Below are 13,063 nucleotides of genomic sequence, written 5' to 3' on the forward strand. Positions count from 1 at the left end.
TGCACCATCATCCTAATTCTTCCTATCAGGAGTTGGAGGTGGGTGGGTTAAATCTCTTCTCTCCAGTTAGCAAGTTAACTGAGTATTGGGGATTCAGAAATGTACACTCCGAAGTCTTTCATCTGACCTTTTTCACATCTTCATTTTCTATAGGCTAGGAAGAGATCAGAGCTCTAAATCAGATAACATCACCATATTGCTTAGTATTCAATTAGTATTCAGATATTTAAAAGACAACAAATCTATGTATGAAATGATGTGTTACAGTTGAATTCAAAATACACCTACTGACTTATCCAAACATGAGCCCACAGGGGTTTATTCCTTAGAGGGGACCATGAGTTTGATGTGCTAATGATTGCTTGCATTTAAATTAGGTCTACGAACAATAATAATTGTCCCTACATTCTCATAAGATTTTACATAAGCAATGACTTGGGTTATGTCTGGATGATATTAAGATTAACTGGACTCTATAAGCATAAGAATTCTTATGCTAGTTCAGGTCTGCAATCTGTCCTACTTGGTATGCTGTACTTAATAGATCATTCCTGGATTTTGAGGGAGGCCATAATATCCTCTGTGGTATGTCACAAATCGTCTCTGATTTCTCTAATAATGCAAAGAAAGAATTTATCCAAATCCTTTTGGATTATTCATCTTGGCCAATTATATTATTTACAGAATTATGCGGTGACCACGGTTAGCATTTAGACTTCAGTGAATTCATTATATTAATGTACACCCCCTGGCATGCAAATATTGAACATACTTATAAAATCTATATTACATAGGTAAAGTAGCAGATGCCATTTTGCCTCGTACCTTTCCCTTCTAAGCCTCAGGTGTGCTTTATGAGAAGGTTCTAACTTACCAGGTTCCAGAAAAAAAGATTCGCCCATTATCAATGATATCAGATAACTGTATGTTTAGTTTTACACTCTGAGTCTTAGATGGGGAAAAAAGAAAGTTGAAATGTTTTATAGCTTAGTAAAATTTTATTTTATATTTTAGCCTAATGTTTCTTTCAGATGTAAATAAGAGATGTCAGAGCTATATTGAGTCCAACTTAAGTGTTCAATATGGGAATTACTCGATTATTATGTTGAATAAAGACTACTGGGTCCATACAACTGGTCTACTTCCTTGATGAGTAGCTGATTTTGAGGAAACCAGCAAAGTAAGTTTCATGTTATGACCAGTCCAAGTGTGGGATGGTTATAGGTAGTCTTGCATATGCCACCAGAAGGAGGTCCTGGGACCAGTGGAAGGGTGATATCAAAGTTGCTGGTATGTGATTGATCTCATTAGGTGTTTAGGAGATGACTCATGGCCAACGTAGGAGGTGTGTCCCCTCACCACAGAGTCAGGAATTCCCCCAGCCCTCCACCAAATGGAATAAAAGCAGAAGTCACCTATTCCTCCTTACCTTGACTCTTGCAAGATCATGTGGATTGAGGACTGAACCCTGATAAAATTCCACCTGAGTAAAATGTCGTTTGAACAGAGCTTCAAGCTCCAGGTTGGGGGAGATGCTACACAGGGAGAGAAGAAATCACTATTAATTTAATGGACTTGGGGGTTTCAGCCTCCATGGGCTCCTTCCTCTCTAATTTCCACAGGGAGCCCAGGGGAGAGGCTGTGACCTACAGTCGCCCTTTTGCTTGCCATAAATAAAAGACTCACACTTAAGAGAAGTAAAACCCCGGCCCAACTGAAAACCAAACCAGTACCACGGTAAAAGGAAGAGGTTCATGGGCTTTAGGAAGGCCAAGACCTCAGGGCAAATGTCTTATCTTCGGTATGAATGGAATTCCTATCTTATAAATAGGGAAGCTGGGCCGCGCCACTAGTGGGATGGCTCATTCTATGTGGACTGTGCCACAGGGTGCCCAGATCCAGTGTGATTTCTGGGTGTGTCTGGGAGAGTCTCTGGATGAGAATGGCATTTGAATCAGTGAATTCAGTAGATTGCCCTCCTTTGTGGGAGTGGGCATCATCCAGTCCTTTGAGGGTCTGAAGAGAACAATAAAGCGGAGGACAGAGGTGTTTGTCCCTTTTGCTTCTTGCCTGACAGCTTGAACTGGGCATCTCTTGTCATTCTCCTATCCTTGGACTGGGGTTGACATTGTCTCTTTGACTCTCTGGCTTTCAGACTCAAACTGAATTACACCACCAGCTTTCCTGGGTCTCCAGCTTGCTGGTGGCAGACAGTGGGACTTCCCAGCCTCTGTAATCAAATAAGCCAATTCTTCCTAATAAATCTCTCTAGAGATAGATAGATAGACGGATAGATAGATAGATAGATAGATAGATAGATAGATAGATAGATAGATGCATCAACATATAGATACCTATGTATATCTGTATTAGATATATTGATATATATGTTTCCTATTGACTCTGTTTCATTGGAGAGCCCTGACTAATACAATCAAGGATTAGCCGAAGGTTCCCCTGGGAGAGCCATCCTGCTGTTCCCTCCATCATGAACCTTATCTCTGCTTCTGTGTCTCATGGACTTCTCATCCCCCAAGGTCTGTATCAAAAAATGTCACTCTGAGCAGCCACAGACAGACTTAATTTACTCTCATTATTGTTCTTGATTCACACACATGTATGCGACTCATCACACTTCTTGGTGCTGGGCTGTACTGATACCTTTCTCTTTGGAGGACGAGGATTAAACAAGTGACCTATTTATTCATTTGTTAATTCTGCAGAGATGAAAAAGACTGTCCATAAGATACTGTGCGAGGTACTGGGAGATGATATTTAGTTAGAACCTACTATATGCCAGGGACTGTGCTAAGACAACACTTGCCTAACATTTGTGAAGTCCATAATGATAATAATAATAATAGTTAATGTTTTCTAACATTTACTATATGGCAGACAACATTTTAAATAAATAATAGTAAAACAGTATTATAAATAAATAAATAAGTAAAATAAATACTATTTATTTATTTTATTTTATTTTACTTAGAGTCTATCTCTGTCACACAGACTGGAGTGCAGTGGCAGGATCCTGGCTCACTGCAACTTCCCAGATTCAAGCAATTTTTGTGCCTCATCCTCCAGAGTAGCTGGGATTATAGGCATGTGCCACCATGCCTGGCTAATTTTTGTATTTTTAGTAGAGACAGGGCTGTACCACCTTGACCAGGCTGGTCTTGAACTCTTGGCCTCAAGTGATCCACCCACCTAGGCCTCCCAAAGTGCTGGGATTACAGGCAGAGCCACCATGCCTGGCCTTGATGAGTATTCATTTAAATCTCAAAACAATCCTATAGGAAGGTATGTTATTAACCCAGAGCTTCAAGAGGTTAATTAACTGGGCTATCTACTAGACATTGATAGACGTTAGGAATACAAAGGTGAATCTTGCAATGGAAGCATTAGCAGCCAGCTTTTCTTTTTTTGAGACAGGGACTGGGGTGCAGTGGTGCAATCTTGACTCACGGCAACCTCTGCCTCTCAGGCTCAAGCCATCCTCCCACCACAGCCTTCAGAGTAGCAAGGGCTACAGGCACGTGCCATGTACCACTATGCCTGGCTAGTCTTTCTATTTTTCGTACAGATGCAGTCTCACTGTGTTGCCCAAGCTGGTCTCAAACTCCTGAGCTCAAGTGATCCGCCCACCATGGCCTCCCAAAGTACTGGGATTATAAGCATGAGCAACCACACCTTACCAGCTTGTTTATTCAAACTAAAGCAGTGGATGAGAGAAAGTGGCTGCCTATGCGAATCTGACCAGTCTTTCAGACCTATGACAAGTCATACCTTATTCAGAAGCCTGTCCGGATAATACCATAGACTGATGCTCCTTGAAAGAGATGTCCCCAGTCACTTCTGCCACCTGATCAAAATGACTTCAGCATCCCTTGGATAACACAGGGTCGATGTTGTCTCTAATGGTTGCATGTGTGTTCATCTTGAAATGCCTAACCCATATGGGGGCACAACCTACACCCGACACCTCTAGTGAACTTTCCAAAAACGCTCAGCAGAGGATGGGCCACACAGCAGTGGCTAAGCACTGAACGGAAACTGTGGGTACCTGCTCCTGTGCTAACATACCCTGGTCTGTTTTTTCAAAGTTTGGAAAAATCAGTGCAGAAAAGAAAAATGTTAGTGCCCCAACATGATGACAAGTCAGAAGTCTAGTATTCTGTGAGCAAATGCCAGAGGACGGCGATCCACAAAGCAGGGAGTTTGTAGGGAAGCCGACCTCAGTGGAATCTCAGAGTAGGACCGAGTGCTGGGTAGCCAGCATGTCGAGCCAACACAAACATGTTAGCTTTGTCCTGAACTTTTGCAATGTGGTACCGGGACTGGCCCCATGATAGCCCCATCTCCATAAGACAACTACAGTACCACATATGTCACCATAGTGGAGCCCCCTAATTCTCTCCATTCCTGGGGCAGACTACCTTTTACCTAAAAAGAGGATTAGGCAAAGTTGAAAACCTCAACATTGGGTAGAAGGGACCTACCTTGGTTTCCTCCCCTGTAAAACACACAAGATAAGACCTACCTCCTAAGTGGATTATACAACCAAATATATGTTATTTTTCAGGCTGATAGCTAACACTTATTGAAGACTTACTGCATGCCTGACTCTGCTCTGCACATTTGATATGGATTAATTCATTTCATTCTCATCACAGCCCAACTAGGTAGGAACTACTATCATCTCCATGATTTATGGATGAGGAAGCTGAGGCACAGGGAGGTTAAGTAACTTGCTCAGCCAGTAGTTGGTTGAGTCAGGATTCAGATCAGGGAATCTGAGTCCAGAGTATGTATTTTTACTCTGTGGAGTAAATGGGAGCCTGTATGTACAGTGACTGGCTAGGGTCCCACGCTGGGGGTTCCTAGGAGCAGCAGTTGTTATTCCTATTACCTTCTGTCCTGCTTCCTCTTAAGTTGGTGTCTTACTTGGTCACCAACTCACTTCTGCACTCCTAACGTATCCACACCATACAGCTCATCATCCCACTGCCGATACTGTGGACACGCCAGATTAAGGGGACAATGAGGATGACTTGGACCCACAATGAGCTCCCCTATTATTTCTTCCAGAGATAAACTCGGATGTGGTCCCAGAAGTGCCTCCACAGAGGCAGGCTCTGCTCTCATCATTGAACCAGTGTGTTGCTTCCCTTTCCATTGGTTCTGCAATATCTTCTCCAATGAGGCCAGCAGGGATCATGGCTTATCCAACTCTGGTCCCATCCCCAGTGCCATCTCCCCGAGACCTCCACTCATATAGACATTCAGGGAGTCCCTCACAGGGTGTGTGGTTGGGCAGAGGGTCTGACAGCAGTAGGAGGCTCTTACTTGTGAAGAAAAACGATCTCCACATTGACGTCATCCCGGTCCTTATGCAGAAAGTCCTTCAGGAAGTTGGAAACACTCTCCAGAGTGATGTGTCCGCAGACCACAATGTGCCTGAACAGGAGAGGCCAGTTAGATCAGGCCAGGTGCCGCGACAGGACCCCACATCCCACCCCCTGGCAAGACAGCAGAAGCGAGGCAGCTGCAGGGGAAACATTCATCTCCTCCCTCCGCCTCCATAAAAGCCCAGCTCCCATCCCCGGAGGGCAGTGAGGCAAAGCAGCGGTGCTAGCAGGTGCTCAGAGACTCCTAGACAGAAAAGGCATATGGCTCCTCACCTGATGCTGCACAAAATCCTATTAAAAGCCCAACCGTTTGGCCAAGTGGTTTTATGCATTTAACAATAAGTGACATTATGCTTGCGCTTAAATGCTGCATTATCAAGTCCCTTGCAGATTCATATCTCTCCCTTTCTGCCCACAAAGCGTCCTCCGGGGAGATTTACTATATGAGTCTTGGTTTATGACATAGAGCTTATCAGGTAATGAGATAACAAATCTTGCTGAAACGATGATTTTGTGTGTAAGAAAGCAGACTTTTATCAGGGTGGCTAATGTGCGGCCTGACACGTTATAGGCTCTGCTGGCCATAAGCAGTAAAAAGGAAATTTTGCATTTTTCCACTATAACTCCTCCGACAATGGGGGCATGTAACACTTTACAGTAAGTGAGCATTACTCAGGGCTAAATGGGGCTGGGATGCCTATAGAACGGAAGATCATGCCGGCTGGCTGTGAGTCCCCAGAGGGCTGCTTCCTTAGGGTGCCTGGGATTTCCAGGAGAGCCAAAGGAATTTACCTCAAGATGGGGAGATGCCGGGAAGGGATGAGGCTGGAATTGCTCGCCTTGTTTGAGGGTGGTTTGGACTTCCGTTTCCGGAAGTAGTGGCTCACAAGGAAGACATGAGACCCTCTTCCACAATTGTTGAGACTGACAGTCCCTCCAACCGCTCCGGGCTCCTGGACCAATGTGACTTTGTTGGCCACTTATATGTGCCACATAATGCCCAGTCAGGAGTAAGCATTTGATGCAGGAGTCAGCCGCAAGACAAAAACCCGGGGACTGACTGTGGAGATAAAAACCACTGGCTTCTAGTGAAGAGACTGTATGTAGCAAGAGGCTCGACTCCTGTCCCTGTGCCCCCCAGGCTGATAGTGACAGAAGCTGAATCTCTAGCTGCACACTGAGACTTGGGCAGGTGGTGAACATGCAGCATGGTAATTTCCTGGGTAAAATTTAGAATGGCCATGTCCCTTGCACTTCATAATTGCTCTGTGCACATTCCAATAAGGCAGAAAGCTCATTGGCTGGAGGTGGCTCATAATAGGAGGCAGTGATGATGGCTTATGCAATGTTCCATTAGATGCCATTATAAGAGCCTGCCCTTTCGTTGTAATTTGGTGCTTGACTAAGTATGTGAGAATAATGCAGTAAACTCACTGGTGAAAGGATAATGATGCAGAACAAAGAGTAAATCAATAATATGCATGATGCAGTTAATAATATCACCATTATAGACTGTTATTGTTACGGTGGTGTGCTTAGCAATCAGGCACGCAGCAGCCACCAAGAGGAGGGAAGAGTGTCAATGAGCTACTTCAGAAGAGACATCTTAACATGATCACTTTGCTCTCCTGCTAGGTTGATGAAGGTCCCTTAGCCACCCATCCAAATGTTATGCCCAAAGCCCATATGACTAACCCCCTCATTAGTATATGGTGAGTAGTATGAGGCTAACATAGTGTAACACACAGTATATCAGAATACACAATATAGATTGAACACTTGGATGATATGCATTTTATCATATATTTTTAAATGTTTCTTGTGGCACATGTACATTTACATGGACAAAATACTTCAAACAAATTTGCATGTTCGGAATAAGATTTCAGACTCTGAATTTGCCAAATATGTTTGAAGTGAATGAGAAACAGAATTCCCCTACTGACCTAACTTCCTTGCAACTGACAATAGGGCTACTTTGCCATTCTAACGTCTTCTGTGCATAGACTTCCAAGATTAGGAGCAAAGCCAACGTGAATCCAATGCGTGGGTATCTCCACAGGACAGATAGGTGGTTGAGGTTGTTCTCATCACTTGGATGTGAAAGTAAGCCAGATGTGATTTCCTGCTCTGCGACCAAGAGTGTGGGCAAGGTACTTATTCCCATTCAATGCAGGAGGAAACTGAGAGGTTAATATCACCTAGACAGCCTCCTGTGCCAGGCATTGTAAAGTTCGAAGTTCTGTACCAGCATAAGCCTGGTTATTACTCAAAGCTAGACTCAAATCAATGATAGGTCTGGGGAAATGCCTGAACATTCATTCTTCCTACCCAGGATGCAAAGAACTGAATGAACATCAGCCAGCATCCCTCCTCCTCTCCTGAAATCATTCATCCCTGGGAAAGATGTGTGAGAAGCGCAAGGGGAAAAGATGAGTTCCCCCCTCTCACCCTTGAATCAAAAGCTCAGCTGGCTGATTTATTCAGCCTTAGAAAAAGTCAGGGTTCTCTTCCTTGAAAATGTGCTGGGTACATATAAAATATATTCCAATGCAATCAATATTATCCCTTAAGCCTTTAATTAACTTTCACTGCTCTTAAGAAGTAGACAAATGTTGGCAAGAGCGAGGAGAAAAAAAGGATTGACTTTTTTCATTTGGTGCTAGCTATCCAATACCATTGTAGACAATTGAAAATATATATCTTTTAGCCACAGCGTGATTTCTGGGGTGGAGAGCTGTCTTTATCAAAAAAGGAAGAAAAAAATCTTCCTTCAACGTAATTGGTATTTTTGCTCAGAAAAAAGCGAGATTGATTGAAAGCAGATTGCCTTTTTGCCCAAGGAGAGTTATTAGGTACATTATCATGGCAACCTTGGAGAACCCATATTGTTCCAATCTGTCCTATATCTGATTTGAAGATTTATGGTCTCCCCTTTTTGTGCCAATAATCATTTCCCTCCATTTTGTTTTCCATACAGTGAAGGTTATCAAGGAGCCCACATATTGAAAATGTTTGAATGCAGTTAGAATTGATAGATGGGGAGAAGCTGCCTCTAACTCAGCAGTCAGTATTAGGAGATTTGCTTCTGCCAGCCTGTGTCTGGGGAGGGCCCTGCAAGAGCATGAGGGATGGATGGTGAATGGGAAACATTTATTTACCAGAAATAGTTTCGAGAATTTTGAAGATTCTAGGGCCATAGTTTGGGGAAGGATATTATTGCAGGAAGAAGAGAACTAGAATTTATTGCATCCTCAATTATTAGAGATATCATCAAAAATATGCTAAGATAGAGAGCAGGGTGTGACCTCATTGGAGGCAGAGTAATGGTTGTTCACAGGGCATGATTTGAAGAATGCCCAAAAAGACCCCCATCCAAAGTTATCTCTGTTGGGTTCCATAACACCTACATATCTACCATGTGAGATTCATACTCTGATAGCCCTGTGTTAACTCAGCTCAGACACTAAATAACTAAATAGTCATGGACAATGTAGCAATTTTGCATTTACAATTAAAAATCCAGAGCCTTTGAGGGGCCAGAGCTAGTGCCCGATTCATGAAGTTATCCTGATATCTAAGGAGATGATACATGGAAGGGCCAAGTAATCTGACCCATGGTAAGCACTATAAAAGGGTAAGTGCCATATGATATCTGTAAATTAGGATGTAACCAATATAAAGTATTCTGTGGCCTATGTAATCCCACCTAATCCTTCAACAACCCCTTGTTCTCGCTACCTGAGTCTCTTCAGATAATCTCTCTGAAACTCTTTCCTTAAGTCATATGCCTGGCATCCCACAGCAAGTAAAAGTGACTTGCCCAGGATGCAATCTTGGTCTCCCACTTCAGTTCCCACTAAGACGAAGGTGGTGGTGGAAAGGGCAGAGGCTTGTATCTCAGCTTCTGCTCCTTCAGGGCAAGCAGAGATGGACCCACAGAGGTCCTCCTGGATATGTGGTGGAGTGGATGTTGGAGGGATCCTCCACTGGCCAAGGAAGAGGTTTAGTCTGGGGACTGGAGTGGATAAACCATCACAGTTTTGCAAGATCACTAGAGTCTGACTGGATAGGCGGTATCATGATAGTCTTAGGAAAGTCTGATTACAGGCAGAAATCACAAGTCCCACTGGTCAGGAACTCTAAGCCAAACTTAACTGAAGCCATATGATTGGGGCAAGCCAAGGGGCTGCAAAGTAATGCAAATGTCCATTCTATTTTATATTTTATTTTATTTATTTTTTAGAGACAGGGTATTGCCCTGTTGCCCAGGCTGAAGTACAATGGCTCAATCATAGGTACATTATCATGGTAACCTTGGAGAACCCATATTGTTCCAATCTGTCTTGAACTCCCAGGCTCAAGTGATTCTCCTGTCTTAACTTCCTGAATAGCTGGGATTATAGGCATGCCACCACAGCTAGCTAATTTTCTGTTGGCTTTTGTAAAGATAGGGTCTTGCTCTGTTGCCCAGGCTGGTCATAAACTCCCAACCTCAAGTGATCTGCTCACCTCGGCCCCCAAAGTGCTGAGATTACAGGCACGAGCCACCGTGCCCTACCTCAAATGTCTATTTTAGACATGTCATGTACAGCTCAGGACTTCCTTACCAGCCCGGAGTCTAGAAGATAACAAGAATCTTAATGATCCATTTACAATGGGGAATATTTAGGAAAGTTCAGTTATGAGAGTAGCTAAATCTCTCCCCATCTGTGGATGTGGATCTGAACTTTTTAAGACCACCAGCAATTGTCCTGACCAGTTTCTACAGGGCCTGACTGCTCAGTTTGTGAAGAAGACCAATAGACCTCAATCAATAACCATTTTTGATCTGATGAGATTTTGGTTTTAAATGCTAGGTCTGGATCTGCAAACAAATACTTATTGGACAAAGGTAACATAAACTAAACATAAGCTAACAGGTCATGGCTTAGAATAAAAGATCCACCTCAGACGCACAAGGAAGCATCTTCGATGGCAAAATAGTATCCAATGGCACTTTCTGGAGAGGAATTACTCATCCAGTGTGAGCAAGTAGTGCCTGGTGCTGGGTCAGGGCTCCATAAATATGGGTGGGGTTAACTGAAAAGGGCAGTGCTGGTGGGTCACGGCATTGGAGGGGTAAGGATGACTTCATGAGAAGACTGATGATTATGAACACTATTGAGGGTCACCATAAATTTACCAGTTGTTTATTTCATGCGCATATCTTCACTAAATATACACGGGTGTGCTTCTCCTGCCATTTAAACATTGCCGCCTCCAGAATGAAATCTCACACATTCTCCTCAATCCCTCTACTCTTTTCTTGGTGATGGGCCAGGAAAGCCTGCATGCCCAAGTTGAGCCAGAACTTCAGTTTCAGAGCTCAATTTCACAGGTATACAGGACAACCTAGGGGGAGTGGCGTAAGGCAGAAGGCAGAAGAGGACAGGAGGACACTGAATGAGGCATCCAGAGAGCCACTGAAGATGACTTTTAGGTCTATGACAAAGAATATCTACATGCTTTTCACAAGCCTCGGATACTGGTTCTTACAGCCAGTAGCCTTTGAAAAGGGAAACTGTGACCATGGGATAGTCACCAATGGGCCCCCTCCCATGTTCTTATGTTTATCTCAGCATCTGAATGAATAGCCCTTGGCAATTGTTCAATCTAGCATCTTTCTTCTCTTTGATGTGGAAACAGGTTGTAAGATGAGTGCCAGATCCAGAGCACAACACCTCCCTCAGTTTCACGCCTTCTGATTAAAGAAAGCAGCTGGTGCCAGGGAGGACACCCTCAGCTGGGAATTGGGAGATTGGGGGGGTGAGTCCTCAGTGACTTGGGGCCACTCACTAAAATGAAGAGGCCCAGGCTGACTGGGCTGCACCCACCAGACACTGATGAATCCTCGCACCGGGCTCCAGTTCTCTGTCCGACCTTAGTTCGCACCATCATCATACCTTGTCTAGACATCTGCAATCGCTTCCTAATTGATTTCCCTATTTATTCTCCCCACTTCCCCCAACCATTCCCACATTCCCTCAAAAAAGCCAAAGAGAAGGGACAGCAGCATATCCTGCTGCAATCAGGTTCTGCAAGGGTGGGGAGGCCTCAGGTCTTTCTTTAGTGGAGCCTCGCTCTAGGAAGACAATGTAAAATGCACAGCTCTGGGCTGTTTATTTTTAAAGATACTATATTCATTTTTACTGGAACAAGTATAAAGAACTTAAAAAACCCAGAGCTATCCTGTCACAATAAATCAGACAGAGTAAATTGAAAATCCTATACAGCTTTCCCTGAATACATTGTGCTCACTTTGTCAAAGAGGTAGATGAAATGTGGCACATATTGATCTAGATGTCTCTGTAAAACTATAATATTTATATCAAATACATATGCTAGACTCTCTCTGTCTTTCTGCTGAGCCTTCTAATCATGCTTTCCTCGTCCTGCTCCTCCCAAAATGCATCTTACCATTGGTAGCCCCTGACATGATGGGAATGAATTTTAAGAAGTACTTCTCAAGGGAACCAGCAGCACCGTATCATACAGGAAGCAGGGTGTGGGGGGTTAGAGACCCAGTGACCCAAACTATATGGTGGTCAGCACCAAAGCTTCACATTTGCCCTGAATACATTGTGCTCACTTTGTTGACCCTCAGTTGACCTTGAACCCTCTGTGTCTACATCACCACCTCTCTGTGACACTCCTGCAAGCTGGGCTTTCCTTTCCTTCTCACTTGGTAGTGCTTTTCTTGGCTACTTCGTCTTAATGCTTGTTTCCCTGATTTGGGACATGTCCTTTAGGGCTACTGTTTCCCAGCTTTTCTTTTGAGGCTCAATACCCCCCTGCCAAAAAATAAGACTAATCCAACTCCCACCTTCCCACTTCCTCCTTTACTCAATGTCTCAAAGGGACTGACTTCAGTAAAGATAGGGGAGACATCATGGGCAAATGAAGCCTAACTCCAGGCTGTGCTGCTTCATCCCTCCATCCTACCCCAGGACCTGGCTTGGAACCCCTGAAACTTGCTGGGCTTTCAAGAATTATTTGTTAACCGATGGATTGGTTGACAAAGTATGCATCTTGGAGACTCTATCCCATGGTAAGTGAGGAAGAAAATTAACAGGTAGTTCACGGCAAGCCTGTTAGACCATAGGCTATTCCACCACACTGAATCTACCAGCATATTTCAAGTTTGTAAGGGAACTGTATACATAAAGAGAAAAATAAAAACAAAGCAAATGAGAGTGTGTATGAGTCCCACAATGCCAAACCCTGACTATCACTATTTCATGTTAAAATAATTTTTTTAAAAAAAGGAGGTTCAGCAATAAGATAATTTCCAACCCACGGACACATCTATTACTTTGCTAATCACAAAGGAAGGAAATGCATTATCCCTCCTAGTGAGGAAGTGAATAAAGTAATCATCTTCTCCAGCTGTCAATGGAGCTCTTCTGGATGTGGCAGGCTGTGTTGCTGTTTGCCTAAATGGAGCAGAAGTCTGAGCAAATAGATCCCAACAGTGCAGCAAAGGCACCTCTAAAGCAGAGCCCCAAGGCCAGAGGACAGACAACTGGCAGCCCCAGTGGGGAATACCAGGATGTCCTACCTGGGCCAGAACTTTGCATCTTATTGCACACAGACAGTCAGAACCTCAGCTACCC

At 43.8% G+C, this 13,063-nt stretch overlaps 1 protein-coding gene across 21 annotated transcripts in view; it reads right to left on the reverse strand.

Moving 5' to 3' along the window:
- Positions 1 to 13,063, reverse strand: part of LOC105465975 (potassium calcium-activated channel subfamily M alpha 1) — a 763,404-nt gene that overhangs the window by 211,608 nt on the left and 538,733 nt on the right. For all 21 annotated transcript variants that reach the window (XM_011714686.3, XM_011714685.3, XM_011714673.3 and 18 more), the window contains 2 exons: positions 5,347 to 5,457; positions 1,430 to 1,535 (listed from right to left, as the gene is read on the reverse strand). In XM_011714686.3, coding sequence (XP_011712988.2) covers positions 1,430 to 1,535; positions 5,347 to 5,457 — 217 coding nt within the window. The remainder of the gene's footprint in view (positions 1 to 1,429; positions 1,536 to 5,346; positions 5,458 to 13,063) is intronic.

This window comes from Macaca nemestrina, chromosome 9 (genome assembly GCF_043159975.1).
Source record: "Macaca nemestrina isolate mMacNem1 chromosome 9, mMacNem.hap1, whole genome shotgun sequence".
NCBI classification, from domain to species: domain Eukaryota; kingdom Metazoa; phylum Chordata; class Mammalia; order Primates; family Cercopithecidae; genus Macaca; species Macaca nemestrina.